Source organism: Bombus terrestris, chromosome 17, assembly GCF_910591885.1.
Source record: "Bombus terrestris chromosome 17, iyBomTerr1.2, whole genome shotgun sequence".
NCBI classification, from domain to species: domain Eukaryota; kingdom Metazoa; phylum Arthropoda; class Insecta; order Hymenoptera; family Apidae; genus Bombus; species Bombus terrestris.
Genome location: NC_063285.1, coordinates 8683350 through 8701882, shown reverse-complemented (window position 1 = coordinate 8701882; position 18533 = coordinate 8683350). Strand labels below are relative to the sequence as shown.

The 18533-nt window shown below is 32.5% G+C and overlaps 1 protein-coding gene and 1 long non-coding RNA gene across 8 annotated transcripts in view; one reads left to right on the top strand and one right to left on the bottom strand.

The window, feature by feature from the left end:
• Positions 1 to 18533, bottom strand: part of LOC100647086 (trafficking kinesin-binding protein milt) — an 84959-nt gene that overhangs the window by 34207 nt on the left and 32219 nt on the right. For 2 of the 5 annotated variants that reach the window (XM_012318187.3, XM_012318186.3), the window contains exon 2: positions 7979 to 9137. The exons of 1 other annotated variant lie outside the window; for it this stretch is intronic. In XM_012318187.3, coding sequence (XP_012173577.1) covers positions 7979 to 8981 — 1003 coding nt within the window. In that variant the 5' untranslated portion in view covers positions 8982 to 9137. The remainder of the gene's footprint in view (positions 1 to 7978; positions 9138 to 18533) is intronic. 2 more of the 5 variants (XM_012318188.3, XM_012318189.3) reach the window with 2 other exon arrangements.
• LOC105666662 lies at positions 13 to 7389 on the top strand. Of its 3 annotated transcripts, none has more exons than XR_001099481.3 (4): positions 13 to 171; positions 266 to 471; positions 533 to 1423; positions 1585 to 7389. It is a non-coding gene; the product is annotated as an uncharacterized LOC105666662 (long non-coding RNA). The 3 variants fall into 3 exon arrangements; XR_007227053.1 differs by having other exon boundaries at positions 266 to 812; positions 1142 to 1423; XR_002308555.2 differs by having other exon boundaries at positions 266 to 1423.

Below are 18533 nucleotides of genomic sequence, written 5' to 3'. Positions count from 1 at the left end.
GAAATAATTCGACGTAAGTATTAGATGGATCTGGTTTTTGTGAAGCAATTAAGGTAAAGCAATTACTTGACAATTTGCTTGGTCTCCGATCCTTTTCAAATTCCCATATATTGAAAAGCTTCTTAAAAGTTAAAATATTATTTTAAAAAAGTATCACAAACAATTCTAATTGTAAGTACTTTTAATTTTATATCGAAACTAAATTTAAACCTAACCTAAAACAGGCTACTACTAAAATATTAATTTGTTATTTGTTATTTCATAGATATACAAAATTTTGCCCAACACTGCCTACCAGTAACAGCAGCAATGCGATTATCGGATTTTCTAAATCCATGACCTAAGTTCATTTATTACGGAGTTGTCTCGCAACTTTCCGATAAGCGTTGACTTGTTAAAACGAAACTATATTTCCTACGATCTTTGTGACTGCATTTAATTCATCTACAATATTTCGTCATTTTTCAATATGTTAGTTCATATGTTCACATATCACACATATAATACATATATTACAATACTTTGATTACAGAAGGAGGAGCAACTAAAAACTACTAACAGACCTCAGAAGCAAGGTCAAACTGGTTTGTTATATATAATAGAAACAGAATACTGTTTTTATGTGTATATATTATATGTATTACTTAGCGCTTTCACTATCACCGTTTAAGGAAAAAGTCACTGTTCATAGCTCAACATTCAAAATTTTTAAATTTTACATAATGTGACATATTTTTACATATATAGTAATAAAAGCTGCCAAGTAGACAACGCGATTTTTAGAATCGCACACATATGTGTAACGCTGAGCTGTGAGTAGATTGCTTCTTCTACAAACCACTTGTCACACATATCTAGATATGTAAGGTATTGTATTGTTACCTATTTAACACACACGATACTACTGAGACAAAGTCAATATACGAGTTTCGACGACGGACTCAATAAGGACGGAAACCTCCATGTTTACATTTTTCTGTCGACCGTTCGAGAGATTTGCGAGTGTTGTGTTACAATGTCTCATGTTAGACGTGTGGCTATTTGCACAAAATTTGATATTCTATGTATTCCAAACAATTTTATGTACAATCTTTGTCAATCGAGAAGAAAAGTTTAAAATAAGTGAAACAATGTGTTGCAGTGTCGGATTAATGATAATTTGGCGTTGTTATAATATATAGAAATGGTATCTTAAACGAAAATAAATAAGATTTATCCTAAAGAAAATTGAAACACAATATACGTAGCATACGGTCACGAACGAGAATATTGGCACACTGTTAAAGGGTGAATAACTTTTTTTAAATTGGATTAAACGATTTGAGCCTTTTTGAGAAGTGAGGAGGATTAGTTTATCAGATGATGTGGAAAAAGATCTTTGAAAAAATTGCAGTTGATCGGAATCGCAAAGGAAATAGTGAAGGTAATTTCTTACAACATTTTATCTGAATTTCTAAGGAAAATTTGTATATAGTATAAACATGTAGTGTATCACATGTGTGACGCGTGGTAGCGAGAAGGTAATAAGCAATAGTAACATAGATCTAACAATAATCGTTACAAAGTAAATAATATGTTAATTAGGCTGTATGGAGGAGTTCAACAGCTGCGATGATGGAAATTTGGAGAATGGGAATGTAAGTTTGGAGGAGATTACAAAAGACATATTTAAGACATATTTAACGTCATGGTGAAGAGTATAATGAAATATGGGGGACAGAAGAAAAAAGAGAAATAGAAGCAGTACAAGAAAGGTATCTAAGAGCAGTATTAGTGACTGGAGAGGTGCACACCTACAGTAGGATATTTAGACAAGAAACGAAGACGGAGAAAATACTTCTGGGGTCAGGAGAAAGGTACATAAAATATGGAGATATGAAGAAGAGATTAGAAGATCAGAAAACTCACTACTTGAGGAGTGCAGAAGGGTCATTGATAGGGAAAAATGAAATAACATGAGCCATAGAATAGCAAGAGAGAGATTTAAAGGAAAATAGGAACGAGCAGATGGGAAATGGAAAACAGAAATAATCTTTCGTTTATTACATATACATGTAAGTGTGATTTAAACTATATCATGTTTAATCTCATTTTAATCAGAAGAATGTCGCAAATGCGTGGGTATAAGATTAAATTCGAGAAAATCGAAAATAAACAAGTTCCATCATCGTCTCACGGATAATTAGTGATTTTTCATAGACCATTGAATACAATAGATCAGGTTACGCTACTCAACGTCGAGCTCCGTGCTGTGTTGAAGCGAACAACATTAGAACCGATGACGGCCTATCAATTAGGAAGAAAGAAAGTATGTACCTACGAAAGGAAGGGAAAGTCAAGAAGATAAAGATAACAAAGTTAGGTTCGGATTAGGGAACGAGTGGAGGATGAGTAAACTCCGGATGAGGAGAAGAAGGAATGCGGTATATATGGGAAGGGGGAGGGAATAGGAGAACACGTTATAGCGCAATGTGAATATACAACAATGGGTGAACGAACAGAGATTCTTATCGAATAAGAGGCTAATGGAATAGGATGGATGAAGAAGGTGACGGATAAAAGAGGATGAGTAAATGAATCCCAACAGGGAACAGGAGTCTATAATACATTTTGGTCAACATCGAGCGAACAGTATAATATGATTCTAAAGTCCCTGTAGATCATTTTACTACACGCGGATTATAGATTACATCGCAGTAAGGGAAGACGACGTAATGTTGAAGACAAGAAGCGTGTTAGGCGTTTGGAATTTTTTTTACTATTGTTCATCCTTGTCCTTAATTACTTCGCTTTGTTGTAATAAGTACTGAAATAAAATGTATTACTACGACGTAGTATAACCTACAAACCGATTTATCTCGAAATGTGCTAAATGTGCTCTAGACCTGTATTACAGGTTGGTATTCAAATATTGGAGATATAAAGATGTTTACTGATGCAAACTGAATGAGACATAAAATGGAATTATGTAGGATATTTAGGATGCAATTACACGTAATAATATGCAAAAGCGATTCAATGTATCCCGGGAGGGTTTTGAAATGAAAAATAAGCGTAATGTAAAATGGAAATAAGTAGAGCTTCCTTATTCAGAACACAGCATTTTCCAGTAACGAATGACTTTTCCCTTTCAAATATGTACATATTTTATTATTGCCCGTACAAAATGTATTCTTTCCCTTATTCGATCGAATGGATTTTGATTATAAGAACTTAGTACGAAAGTAATATCGTTCCATCTGTCGAGACAATATACGACATATTTAAAAACCTCAAAGCTGCAGTAGGTACAACAGAATTGGTAAATGTACATGATGCTGGGAAAATCACAATCGCGAATATTAAAAAACAAAGACATGATACTGATTTCAATTATTTGAAGCACGTAGATCCTTCGAGTGCTGGCAACGGTAGGATAACCTCAAATATACTGATGCAATGAGATGGTTTCGTTACGATAAAGACGATAATAACGATGATTTTATACAAAGGGAGACAGCAAACGAAAGTGTCTTCTCATACCGATGCATTCGTGGTATTCGAAAAGGAGCTTCGAACGTTCGAAGTAGAAAAAGAACGTGGCTTTATGAAGTTCCTTATGTTCAATGAATTATGCGACTTGGCAGGCAAAAAATTAGTAAGGTTATATAATAAATATAATAAAATATAATAATATAAAATATACTAAATATAATAAAAGGTAATAAGGATCCATAAAGATTCAATTGATCCTAATTCGTATTTGAATAAGTGAAATTTCATATGAGAAAAGTAATTGTTCCATTATCCAAATACTTCATGATTCGAACAGTTTCGTCTTGCTGTTCGTTCGGATAAGGAAGGTTTCTACTTTGTAATTATCAACAAATGGCTATTCAATTTCAAAGTTTTAGTGGACCAGATGTTCAACACACTAAATAAATACTACTACTACTACTACTATTAGTACTACTATATTACAGTACCTGAGTAATATTAATTCTGAAAAGAGATGGATAGATATCTGGAATATAATTTTTAGAATTTCTTAACTATAGTCCGATAACGATTAAAAAAGAAAGCGTGGAACAAATAATTTCTTCGTAATGTTTCTGTGAACTGACTGAACGTGATAAATAACAAATGATTACTGATAAAAATTATGTATATCATCGTTTTTACAATTAGTCAGTTGATTAATCTTTTGTTGCCATAGTATTACAAGATTTAGACGTTTCTCCAACTGCAATCAATTACCAAACTTAATGGGACAAGTAATCCGTCCAGTTTATTAATTTCAGCATTTGCCGCAGCGAGCGTTGCACAATTTGATAAGTAGAAGATAAGAAACGTCAAAGAAGTCTCTTTCAAAGTCACTTTCAAATTCTTCGAACTGAATTCTTAATTTCGTATTATAAAAAATTATTAATTTCGTATTTTCCTAATAACTTTTCCCGCATTTCCAACGATTTCGTGTTTACTTTAAATTTCCTATTGGAACAAAACTCGCTTATTTTCCAATGCAGTATTTTTCGAAAGATCAGATCCGCGATTGGAAATTTTTCTACCCTAATTGCGACACAGTATTTTCATTTCCTGTATATGTCAATTATATCTAATCACATATTTATGAAATACCAAGCTTGTAATGGGCGAAAGTATAACGCAAGAAAAATAATAAAATACAAAAAAAAAAAAAGAAATTTTATTCCAAGTCAAACCGACAACCTTCGATTAACATTCTTTTAACGATACATAATTAGCTTTTAATCAGAAGAAATTTTTTTCAAGTTTCTCCTGGACTATGTTAATTTCGTTATCGATGATCTGTACAAAGTGACACTCGTATCTGGAGGGATCTTGAATATCGCTTGATACAGCCTCTGTTTCACTGATCGTACTCGATCAACGAATTCCGAACAGAGAAATTAAAGCGGCGACGAAACGAAGGCAAATGAAAGTAGACCGTCATCGATTTAAAAACGACAAGATCGAAATCGCGCTTCCTTTCTTCGTGCATTCGATACATGAAAGTAACGTGACTTCCTCAGTCGTTAAGAAAGAAAACTTTCGCGATACGAATATCGGTCTGCTTGTTCCTAAAAGGAATCTGTTTTGAATGGTATATAAACCGTATAAGCGTATACGATTACTGACATTAACATTTGGACATTCTTTGAAACAGAATAACATCTTTTACAATTCAACCAGACGACTTGTTTTTTTTAGGAAGGGAGGATTTTATTAATATAAAGAGAAGATTGGTACTGCAAGTATATATTTTTTAAATATGCTTGCATTAATATTCGAAGTCTTCCCATCAAATTAGAAAAAATTTTCTTTTTTAATTCGATTTATAATTAAAAAATCAAGAAATTTGTAGACGTGCTTATCGCTGGATAAAACGGTTCTAGGTTTGATAATGACAAATATCAATTTCATAATTTCGTATTGTACGAAGGAAAAAGAAAAGAAAGGAAGAGAAAAGAAAGAGAAGAATAATGTAATCACATGGCAAATAATGAAGATTGTAAAGAATAAAATTGCTGCAGTTTGACTCATCTATGACGTTGTAATTAACATGCACCTTATCAAGTGCGAAAAAATATTCGGATATTCTTCAGAGAGTGAAGTGTATTTATAAAAAGAATGGCAAATCTAAAATTAAACTAAACTACCATTAAGAGACATTCAGAAAGCCATCGTTCTATATATATATATATATATATATATATATATATATATATATATATATATATATATAATGCTATCTTTTACATTTCGCATTCGTCCCCGTCACTTTTTTGTATTTAGAGAGATATCTGTATAGCCGAGCTATTAATATCCAATTTCGTAAATGGCGAGATCGACTAATCGATATTATAAAGCGGAGCTTCCTCGTTTACGGGTCGTGACCCCATGTGGGGTCGTGTAACAGAATTATGGGACGGGGGAAATTTTTGCAACTGCTACACACCAGAGAAATAAAAATGTCAATGACCTGTCAGCAAAGGACGAAGAAGAATTTACCATATTATTAATCGACATGGGTATAAAACAGAATTTTCAACAATTTTTAAAATGATCTTGAACACGCTTATGATATTTTATATTACATATATAATAATGTGATTCAACAACTCTGTTTAAATAATATCTGATGCTAAGTAAATTGGTCAAATGTATTAGTATTCAGTCATATTATCACAATAATTTACAATACTAATAATGTGCTGCAAATATATTATTAATATTAATGCAACTATTCAAATTTGTTAACGTTCGACAAAGTTATTTGAATAATATTTCATGCTAAATAGATCCCGCAAATTTATCAGTAATGTTTAATACATAGTACTATTCAAATTTGCTTACGTCCAACAACTCTATTTGAATAATATCTGATGCAATTAGTATTTACCTACACTATAACAAAATCCTATTAATAATATTAATGTACTAGTATTATTAGTAGTGTTAATACCATTAATTAAATTTGTTAATGTTCAGAAAGTATATTTGAAATAATGTCTGATATTAAGATATAGATCCCTCAAGGGGATCAATTAGTATTCACCTACACTGGAAAAAAAATCTATTAACAATACTAATGCTATCTCTCAAATATATTAGTAATGTTAATACTATTATTCAAATCTGTCTCAGATTCAACAACTCTACTTGAATTATATCTGATACTATATAAAACCCTTAACTGTATTAGTATTCAGCTATACTATCACAAAAATCTATATAGTTTATATACTAATAATATTCGCCAAATATATTAGTAATAGTAATACTATCACTCAAATTTTTTAACGCTAAGCAGTTCTATTCGAATAATATCTAATAATAAAGCAGATCCCTCAAATCTACTAGTTTGTATTCAGTCATACTATTACAAAAATCTATAATAGTAGTAATATCCTTCAAATATATTAGTATTCAACGTTATTATTATTATTCAAATTTGTTAATAATCTGAATATTAAATTCTCGCCTGAATTATGTAATAAAAATTGTAAATGAGTAATTAATAATAACATGAAAAAATGGCGTCTTTATTATCGACAGTTGTAAAATGAAAATATCGATTAACTCTGAGAAACATTGAACATACTCTGTTATATCAAATATTCAGCCAGAATTTAATTCTTTATGCAAAAATAAACAAGCACATCTGTTTCACCGATATGCAAATTTAATTCTGCTCTAATAGCTGATAATAAATGATACAATTATAAATGTAACAAAGAATTGTTTCAAATTAAATTTCTCTAATTTATTCTCGATTAATGTTCTATTTGTACAGGGTGGACAATATATAACTGACCAATTTCAAAGTCCCGCCATTCCGAGACGATGCATCATCTCCTGTTCAGCTTTAACAATCGTATCATAGACGTACGACAAAATAATCATCGAGCGTTACACAGTTCAAGAGCGGTGAAAAATTGTCAAAAAACTTTATCAAAGTAATTCGTCGATAATGATGACCTCACGCAAATTACTCTGCCGGTATCTTCCGGTCATCAAAGATCGCCTGATTCTATTGCAGTGGGTTCCTTCTTATGAGGTTATCTCAAAAGTAAAGCGCATGTCGATAAACAAAAGCCAATCGAGCAGCTAAAAGATGCTATTCGAGAAGCGACAGCGAACATAACTTTCGAAACGTGCGAAGATGTAACGAAAAATACGACTGACAGGGCTGACTTTGTACAGCGTCCGAAGGCAAACATCTTTTTCATATCATGATTCCATATATGATTTCCAAATATTAATAAATGACTCGTATTAAAAAATACTGTTGTTTTTTTCTTCGTCTAAAAGTTATCGACAGTGAGGATCAGTCGGTCATATATCGTCCGCCCTACATATCTATCTTATGTACCTTCTTATGTACAAAACTGTGGCTGCGTAACATTCTCTCGACATAAAATGGGTTGGCAAATGGGAAAAGTTTAAGAAGCGCTGTCATAAACCATTCATATCCTACCTCGATTAAGGAGCAATGTTCTGATAACTCTGATATATATCTTGCCGTATTTCGTTTTGGCAACGTGAAACAGAAAGTCTGACACGATTCCATCGCCTTCGTGTATATCGGTCTCCGCCAAAACCTCTTTCAGCGCCTCCACCCGTTCTTCCGGCGTACTTTCGTCATACGACGACAATTTGTTCTCCAGGCATTCGACCACGCTGAAGTCTTCCCAGAACTCGGGCGGATCAGTTTCGGGCTTCCTGGAAGATTCGGTATCCAGAAAACCAGAGATGTCCAACCCTGCGTAAGACACGTCCAATGCCAAATTCGCGAATGTGGGAGTTTGGGCTAAAGGGGAACTGGCTTGCAATTTCCACTGATGATTCTCACGATCTCTCGACTTGCAGCGACTTTGCGAGTCGCCTGTCCCTATGGAACTCGCTCGGTTGTTAGTCCGAGAAAGTTCCTTCGAGTCCGAGAAAAAATATTCATTCATTTTCTGTGAATTGCTTGCTTCCGGTCGCCAGAAGTATTTTTCCTTTAAATCTGCCGACAGATTTTCGTTTATCCCCAATAACAGCTGCCTGTCCTCGCTGTTTTTCGACGAGACCGCTTTCAAATTCCAAACGGCCTGTAAATCACGATGTTCCGCGACGTTTCCCTTTGTTTTCCACGCAAGATTTCCTGCTTCGCCGTCGATACATTCCGAGCAACTTTCGCTGCTCCTTGGAAGAAAACCATCGTGAGAAACTTGAATTGTCTGCCAAGACGAGTCTTTCTGGGAATCCGTCTCCGCCGCGCTCTGGGAATATTTTGTTGGCTCACCGATTCTTCCTCGCACGCCAACTCCCGACAAATTTTCAACCGGCTCTCGATCCAACACATTTTGAACTGTGTCAATCGTTCTCGAAGAATGGCCTACCTTCCTTTGACCTTGATAGCTTGCTTCTGCACATGAAGCACCGTCTAACTTACGCTCAAATTTCCCAGACACTCGCGGATCGTGCTCGTTGCTCATGTCCCATAATCGGATTTTCGATCTTAAGAAGATCGAAATTTACGTACCGCTGTTCATGAGATCACCTTATCCCAACACTATCTTTCCATTTGTCTCTTTCTCGTCGACACAGCTTCGCCTCGTTGGTTCATTTATTTAATTCTGCACTCTACAACACTGTTACGAATGATGTTCGAATCGTATGACGAATTTTCGTGAATTAATGCCAATGGTAATTTCGAGAGTGCGCTACAAGAAGCAGTTAGGTTTTAAGGATTGCTGTTTTATGCTGGCATATGCTTGGGTGGACGTGAAATGTGTGACGTTGACAAGAGCATGGAAAAAAACTAATGAACTGCCTTGACGGCACCACACAGGACGAAATGGAAGATAATATTACGACAGATGTAGAAGATGCATACAATACCGAGAATATAACGGCAATAATGGCATTCCTCAACACTTTGAAATATTTGAGGCGATAGAAACATAGTTGAGATGATCGAAGGCACAAAGGGCACTTCATCGAATTGAATCTGCTAAAAAAAGTTGTATGATTTAGCAATTAAATTTTTGATCGAATCATATTTAATTTCATTATTTGTATTGCTATTATTATAATTTATATTCTTCTTTTTAATAAGTAGGATAAACATGAATTTGCGAAGATGAACATCCTTCTATTTAATTTCGTTATTTGTACTGATATTATTACAATTTATATTCTTTTTTTAAATACATAGAACAAAGATGGACATGCTTTTCTTTAATTTCATTATTTGTATTGCTATTATTAATATCTATGTATTTTGAAACACATACATAAAGATGAATATCAAGAAGGTAACTCTTTTATTATTCGAAAATCTTTGTCCCCCAACAATTCAGATAACCGAGATTCTACTCGAATTAATTTTTACAAACATGGAATATCTTAATTGGATTCTTGCTGGCACAAGATCATTAAACCTAATGGCAGATATATTTTGACTCAATGAAGATTATAATACAGCAATGGGAAAGAAAGTGGAGACGAACAGCGTCCTCTCACATTGAAAACATCAGTGACTCGTTCTTCCAAAAATACGACATAACCCCCTCACTACTCAGAAGAGACCAAGTCGCTATTACTCGCATCTGAATAGACGACACAAAAGTCTCCCACTTGCATCGATTGACAAAGGACGCAGCTCCCGTTGAAGAATGCGGAGAATGCAACGTATCAGTCATTTTATTTTATCCTGCCTGGAGTGGTATAACACACGTCGTTCATAAACTGAAACCGTGTATTAGAGACAATGGTAACAAAGAAAAAATCAACGATCTGTAAAGACCAATTAAAGAAAGCAAGATAATTAATGTGATACTTTAAGCATATCTGCCTTCGTCGCTAATAATCTTGCAGTAATGCAACGTTAAATTTATATATATAAAATTTTATGAAATTAAAATTACCATACCAGACTGGTCCTTTGTCATTTAAAATATGGCGCCCTTATGTATGTTTGCATAGATTTGTTTATGAAACTATATATTATAAAGAGAGATAACTTAAAAGTTAAATTAACACCTAAGCTATTTTATAATCTGATTGGCTAATGTGTTATTAGAAACGCGTCTCCTATTGGGCGATCAGATCGCCCCCTGTTGGTTGATACAAATGGTAATTGCGTAGCCACAGTCTCAATGGCAACGTACTCTACGGCGAGCGTTTATACAGCAGGTCGCCACACATAATTGAAGATTAATTATGGTTAAAGAAAAAATTAAATGAAGAATATACAATAAAATTTCCTCATATGACGCTTCACTTCTGAGAAAATCGAGTTTGAAAAGTTGCCAAGTATACTTTAACTTGGTTAAGACTAGGTGTGAGTAAACAGTCAGCACAAGGTTATTATACACGTGAAAATAAACAAAAAATGTTGAATAATATTTTCCCGTTTAAGGCATCATTTTCAAGGAACTAAAGTTTGATGGAAATAATGTTTAATTACGAACTGGTTTGATACAGACGCATGAAACATCTTCAAATGTATTTTTCTCAAAAGATAAAAAGAAAAAAAAACGAAGCGCATTATGAAAAAAATCTATTCTGTACTTTTTGCTTATTTTCACATGAAGTTTAAGCTCCTGTCGATTGTTTACTCTTGTTCAGTCTGGAATTATTTAAATTTAAAAATACTTGTTAAATTTTCAAACTCGGTTTTCTCCAAAACGAAGCCTCGGATGGAAAAATGTTATATCAAATGTTCTCTTTTTTTTCACGTAGAATCGCCCCTTGCTCGGTTGTATTACGATTTCCACCTCACGTGTGTATAGAAAACAAGACTATAGTTTTGCAAATATATCGTTCTTATCGACCATGTCATGTTGCGTGACCTAACAACTAATACTATTATTTCGTACCTGTGCAAAACTACTTGGAACTAAAATACCTTGTACTACCTATTTCATTGTTTTATCAAAATAAATAAAGCGTGCACGTATATCTCATCAAAAGATATTGATGTACAATTGAAAGCATATCACGGTGCTGTTTACAAAAATCATTTAGATCGTATCGATAAGAATATAAATACTCGGAACTTTCAATACGTGCGATTGACTAACTGATATCAGCTACATAAATGCCGATAAACTGACCACATTGTTATGGACCAATTATGTATATCTCTACGATCAGAAATTATAATTGTCCATCATGAAATTAATGCTAATGTTAATAAGAAAATGTAACCATGAAACAACGATAGAATTTATACTTTATACTTAGCATTTATTAATCAATTTCAATTTGACTAATATAGTTGGCTAGGGAACTGCCTTATCGATAGAGAACTAAAAGCAGAGCGGATGTTCAAAGCGTTCGCCATGAAATTCGCAAACATAGACACGTTTCATACAAAATATCAAACGTGTTTAAATATACTGAGATTATATTATTGTAATTAGTCTGTGAATTTTTATAGATCTATGGGAAACTTAGAGGTCTGAAAAGCAACTTCTTTTTATCGTTAATATCGAATATAAACATTTTTCTCTACTTTGGTGCACAAATGTGAGACGAACCTTCAATTTTATTTCCATAATTGTATTGTGTTCATTATATGAATTAATTGTATTGTATTGTATGTATTCATTACAATTGTATTCATTACATGAATTAATTGCAGTGTATTAATTGTATCCATTTTATTTCCATTGTATTCACAAATAAAAATTTGCATAAATATCCTCGGTCGAATTATGATAATATATTTTCAATGTACATATTTATGATACAAATTTACAGTATCAGATAAAATTAGACGGTATTAAACTAAAATGTGTTAATATTAAACTAAATTACGTGTCAGTAATGTGCGTATTAACAATATAAGTTTGAATAATTTTCCTCCTGCACCCAAATTTCTATCCATCATTTTTTAAACCCGCTGTAGCTACAATAAATTACAGACGTCCGCATATTTTCTGGAATTTCATCAACGAGATAAGAGGTTGAAATCAAAAATAAAACATTGCATGATTGATGATCATTGCTTGGCAGCTAATAACGAGTAAAAATTAATCAAAAAATATAATATCACAGTTTTTTACGATGATCATCGATAGCAAATTTTACAATTAATTTTAATACGTCTCTTATACTTTTCTACGATCCTAAGAACGAGCGAACATCGACTGTTATAGCACAAAATTTCCGTGCACGCTGATTAAATTATATGCATTAATTAAATCGCTGGCAATAAATTGGTGTGAAAGAGCCGCACCATAGTTCCGAAAACAATAAACCATTATACGTATCGCATTTTCTTTTCCTATTCCATTTAGCTGACGAATTATTTCTATGAGAAAGCGTTGAACTATTCAAGAGGGGACGTGTCTAAAGAATTACATGGTTTTTCTTTAACAAGGAAAGCTTAATTCATCGTCTAATTGATTGTTGCACAATCCTCTGAGAAAATCGGCTACAAGACTTGAGAAATTCCTTTTCCCTGATAAGTCGCGAATTCAGCCACGGACTAACTGGTTGCTTGCTTCACTCAGATTTACGCAGGCTGTCTCAACTGAATGAGATCACCCAGGTATCTGACTTATCTACGATTGTATGAAAAAAACCTCTCAGGGCAAAGTTAAATTATTTGCCGTTATGAATCTCGTTCATCACGTGAATTTAACGTAAAACTATCAGTATACATATCTTAGTAATTATATAGAATAATTACACTGTATAGAACTATAGAAAAAGATATATTTATAATTATAGATAAATATATATATATAATTATAAATAAATATATATAATGTAATATAATTATAAATATTATATATATAATTATATTTACTATAAAAAAAATATAGCAAGACCCTCCCTTACTAAGGAAGAGGTGGGATGAGGTGGACATTTTTGTTTCGCACAAGACATAACAAAAATTAAAAGACCATTCAACTTCTAATCGATAACACTGACAAGCTATCGTCAACGATCGTTTAAATGTTTACGTAGCTTATCTTTTGCTTCTTAATGAAAAGTATTTTGTGTCTCTCATAAATTATCCGTATTGTATGGGACGGTGTAATAAAAGAGGGCAATAGTAATATGTTATTTGATTAATCCATTTCTCAATTTTTGTTAATGTAAAAATTTATATAAAGTTAGATGAACGAAAGACATAACAATGAATGTACAATTTTAAATGAAATGTTGAAACCGGTCATTTGAACGGGCCTGGTAAGGTTAGTGTTAATATTATCTCTAGACATCAAAATCATAATATTATGATCAAACTTAAGTGAAACTTACTATATCTGTGTAACGAGCAAGAGTAATCATGAAATTGAAGAAGAAGAAATAAACGATAAAAAATATAGTATAATTCTGAAATTTAATCAGAACGTAATTTAACGTAAATATATAATATTAGTTAAAAAGCGAAACTAAAAACCAACGGTAAAACCTATAAGACTAAACAATATTAATTAACGTGAATAATAAATTCATAAACCTTTTTATTCTGTAAATATGCCAACGATATTGAAAATGTACGGAAAAATTGGAAGAGTATTAAACGAATGATATCGGGCACCTCATATGTTATATATCATTCTTCCATAAGCACCCGTTCCCATGTAGCATTAAAGAAATTCGTCGCTAATAACAATACTTTGCGAAAGATTTCGACGAAATAACAAAAATTGTATCTCTGATATACAAAGAATTTAATCCGATTCAGTAATATGTTACTGCTATCTTTGAAACAACAAGCACTTGAAATTGCACGCAATATAGCACATAGCAGGCGAACGCGAACAAAGAATTTGTGCTGTATTACGGCGATCGTGTCATAGTCAGGCCATCGGATAGATTAAACAAATAAATGTGTATTTCAGAAAACTTGTCATAGCCTCGGGAGAAGCTTTTACCAGAGAGCTTGATAAACGATGTTTTGCTATGGAATTAAAGATCAACGTAACATTTATTTTATATATATGACATGGCGTCTTTGACGAATATGGTTAGCGTGGATCTGTGACATTTTATTCGAAGAATATCGTCGATGTTGCGAACGTTGCATACAAAGAGTGTTTAGATAGTTGCTGTTAGGGTAATAAATCAATTAGGATACTGAAAGTGGACAATGTGCAATATTCACATAATTCATATAATATGTAATAAAAGAAGAACGACTTAACGAAAATATAAATGGGGTATACATGGTATAAATACAAGGAATGAAAGGAAGACATTACACATACACTTATTTTAAAAATTAGGAAATACAATAATCCCCTGGAAATTACTGTATATTTGTTTTTATCTTCTGAAATATATTGAATGGAACTAAACATACCCATAAAGGGATAGCAGACCGTACACGAACATACAATAAGTTTTAACGTTATATATCTAAAACCAGGAGTGAAACTTGCTGGTGGTAATGTAACGAGGTTGGTTGTCGGGTTGGTAGCCCTGGTCTGCTAATACACATGAGAGAAACAACAACAAATTCGTGAATCGCGATATCTTATAAACGCGTATATCGCCATTTGCAAAGGAAAAAATGGCAACGCGACAATGACCTGAAACGTTGAATTAATGAAAGCATTTCTTTTGCAACAGAATGTTGATATAATTAAGTGGATAGGTAATCTCCTGACTGGAACCTAATTGAACATTTGTGGGATTGCACGTTAGACGTCAATTGGGAAATTAAATTATACTTAATTAGAAATAAAAGGTAGTTAACACAAAAAGCTACAAAATCATGATGTAATATACCGACTGGGGTTTACGTTCGATTAATTGAATTAATGCCACACAGATGGCATGCAATCATCAAACCCAAGGGTTGCCCAATGCCTTTCTACATTACTTTTTATTTAGGTTTTGTTAGAAATGGTTATATAATTCAAACAAGGCATGTTTCTTAACTTTTGTCGCTAGGTTTTATCTTGTTCTTTCGATATCAATATTAACTGCAGATGTTACGAGAGTATAATCGACAAACAACGATATTATAATTTCATGTATGGACTGCTCTCCCTTTATCGTATTTTTAATTCCAATCATTATCAATGTATCTAGGAAGATAAAAGATATACAGGAATTTCCAAGCAATGGTTACGTTTTTTTAATTTCTGCCAAGTGTACATACAAGAGTAAAAAAAAAGTCCTTAGACGCAAGGTCAGAGGCTAACAATAAACATCGAATTTTATATCGTTAATTCTACATGCATAACTGGTGCTACAAAATAAAAAAGATATCGTCGCCAGACGAATTTTCAATGTCTCTCTTTCAAATTATAACAAACGCACGTTGGGGTGGTCTTGAGAAGAATTCATCAAACACGTGATTGGTTCTCATGCGGCAAAACACGAAAACCGAAATGCAGATCACGACAGTCTCTTCATTAAAGAATTAACAAACCAGCCAAAAAGTACAAGGAAGACTCAAGAAAAATATTGGCAGAAGTTATTATTGTTGAATAATAATTCGCGGTTGAACAGTCAAAAGACAGTATCCCAGCTTAGTGAATTTAGCATGCCCAAATGTCAATTATTGCAAGAAATGAACGTTTATCCACGTCTGTCCAACTATTTGAGAATTTTCCATTGTCTACCCCCCAAGAAAAATTTTTAGAAATTTTCATTTAGCAATAAATCTAACAGCTGCACCGCTAATTTTTTCATCGATTCTTAAGTGAGATACAATTGTCTTAAATCACTGAAAAAATTCATACTGCATTCATGTCAGATTTTAAAATATTTAATATTTTAAATATAAATAAAGATTTTTAAAGCTCATACGCTCCGACTTCTAATTTTTATAATACTTTGGTCTAATATTCGCAACGTAAAAAGTTATAAAGTGAATTTTCGAAACTAAAGTAATATTTATAGTTTTAATAATAATTATTTTAATTACAATAATTATTTGTGGTTTCGATAATAATTATTTTATTATAGCGAGAAGCATCACCGCATTTTCATACTTGTCGATAAGATTAAAACCAAACGAGAATTAATCGCAGAGTATTACTACACGCGCGAAAGTGGTCGTCCGACTGTTGGCTGTTGCAAGTCACATGATAAAAATTGCATAGTTCCTTGAATATGGTCAATATTATCGGATTCATATACATATGCAATCCTCACATACATAATGCATCACCATTTTCACGGATCAAAATCAAGAAAGATAAATGTCGTTGTAGCAGGTGTTCTTTAAATATATCGTACGCCATATTGAATCGGCCATTATGAATCTTCCAAATCTAAGTTCAAATTCGTTGCTAACAGTCGACAAAATCTCTGGGAACGATCCTTTAAACTATCAGACTGACGTAAAAGTTCGTACGTCGAAACGTATGAGTTGACACGTTAATGGATTTTCAGATCTTTAACCTCTCATGTCTCAGAAACTAATTGTCAGCTCCATTTGAAAATTTATTGTGGTAGATGTTTCACCATAAGGGATTATCGACACGAAATACAGTTCTAAAATTCGGGGGCACGAAATAGATGACTTTTTGGGTCAGTTTTTGCAATACAGAAAAAAAAGGTTTATCATCCCACGTTTTTCCTATATAGCTAATGTTTTAGATATGCTGAATCTAAATGAATGGAAACACCTTTTATTTAAATGTTATTAAACACGTGTTCATCAAATATAATTGACGTGAAAGCAAGAATTTTATTCTCACGATAGAACGTAATGACTTCTTATTACAATGACCATTAAAGTGTTCCTTACAAAAAAAAGTACTTAAACGCGGAAAATAATCGGAGCGCAAGAATAGCCGTTGATTAATGCAGGTTTGGATACGTTATATTTCTATTTAAGCTCTGAAATCACGAAAACGACCTCCATGTTCGCCAACCATTCACACAAATTATACGATCGTTAATTTTATTAAGAAATTATTCCATTGATTCAGAAAGAGTTAAGCAATAAAACACAATAAAATATCAATATAATGCAGTAACTAAGAGCTCATTCTAAGAATATAATATAGTGTAAGAAATTAGGGATAAGAAGGCAACAACCTCCTTGTAATAGGCTGTGATGGGCCTAAAGTACAGATAAAATTACTATTGTTATATTCTTTTGACGATTAATTTGTTCGACGAATAGCCCGTAGTTTTATTTTTACGATAATAAGGAATCGAAAAATTGTATTTAACTTTTATCACATTTACTTGCAAAATGAAATGATTCCCGTTAATCTCATTAACGTGGGTTAGTCACTGTTCTCAAATTGTTTGTACAATAACAACCACAATATGCACATATCTATCAATTGCATACCAATATACATATAACAATTGTGTACATATTCGACATTAAACAATGAATCCAGAATAAATTCATATATTTCTGTCAAGTTTTATACAACAAATAATTTTCAATTGCTATTAACAGCAAGGATCTTTGAAATCTATCACGTTATCAACGACATGTTTATAAAGATAAAACGATATTATACAGTTATGTAATAACGATATGCAAAAGTTATATCACATTTGGATAATGTTAAATAACGAAAGATATAAAGCATTATTTTAACAGTACAAAACACGATAGAGTATCGTGAAGTTAGTATATAACCTGAAAAGCAGTACATATTTAAAATCTAATCGATGCGAGTTCCAATTTAATTTAACCCAATCCCATTATAACTAATGATATTCGTAAATATAAATGTATCCCATGCGAATCATTTTAATTTTTGTCGTGAAACTTGAAGAAAATATGTTATTCTTTAAACCTAACCTCACTTCATCCGAGTACGCATGCTTTGAAAGGCATATCTACATTCTCAAGTATCTTTTAATAATTATAAAATTAACTTTTAGAATGAATATCTTTACTGTTTTACAAAACATCAATTAATTTGCTATAAATAAGGTGCAATTTAATCTATCTCCACAATTAAGCAAAGAAATTATTTTCTAAGAATCATTTTAACCTAACCTAATCGAAAGGGCAGTAGATTTCCAAACATTCCAATCTATTAAACATTGACTAACTTTAAATTAACCAATTTAAATTAAAGAAATATTCTACA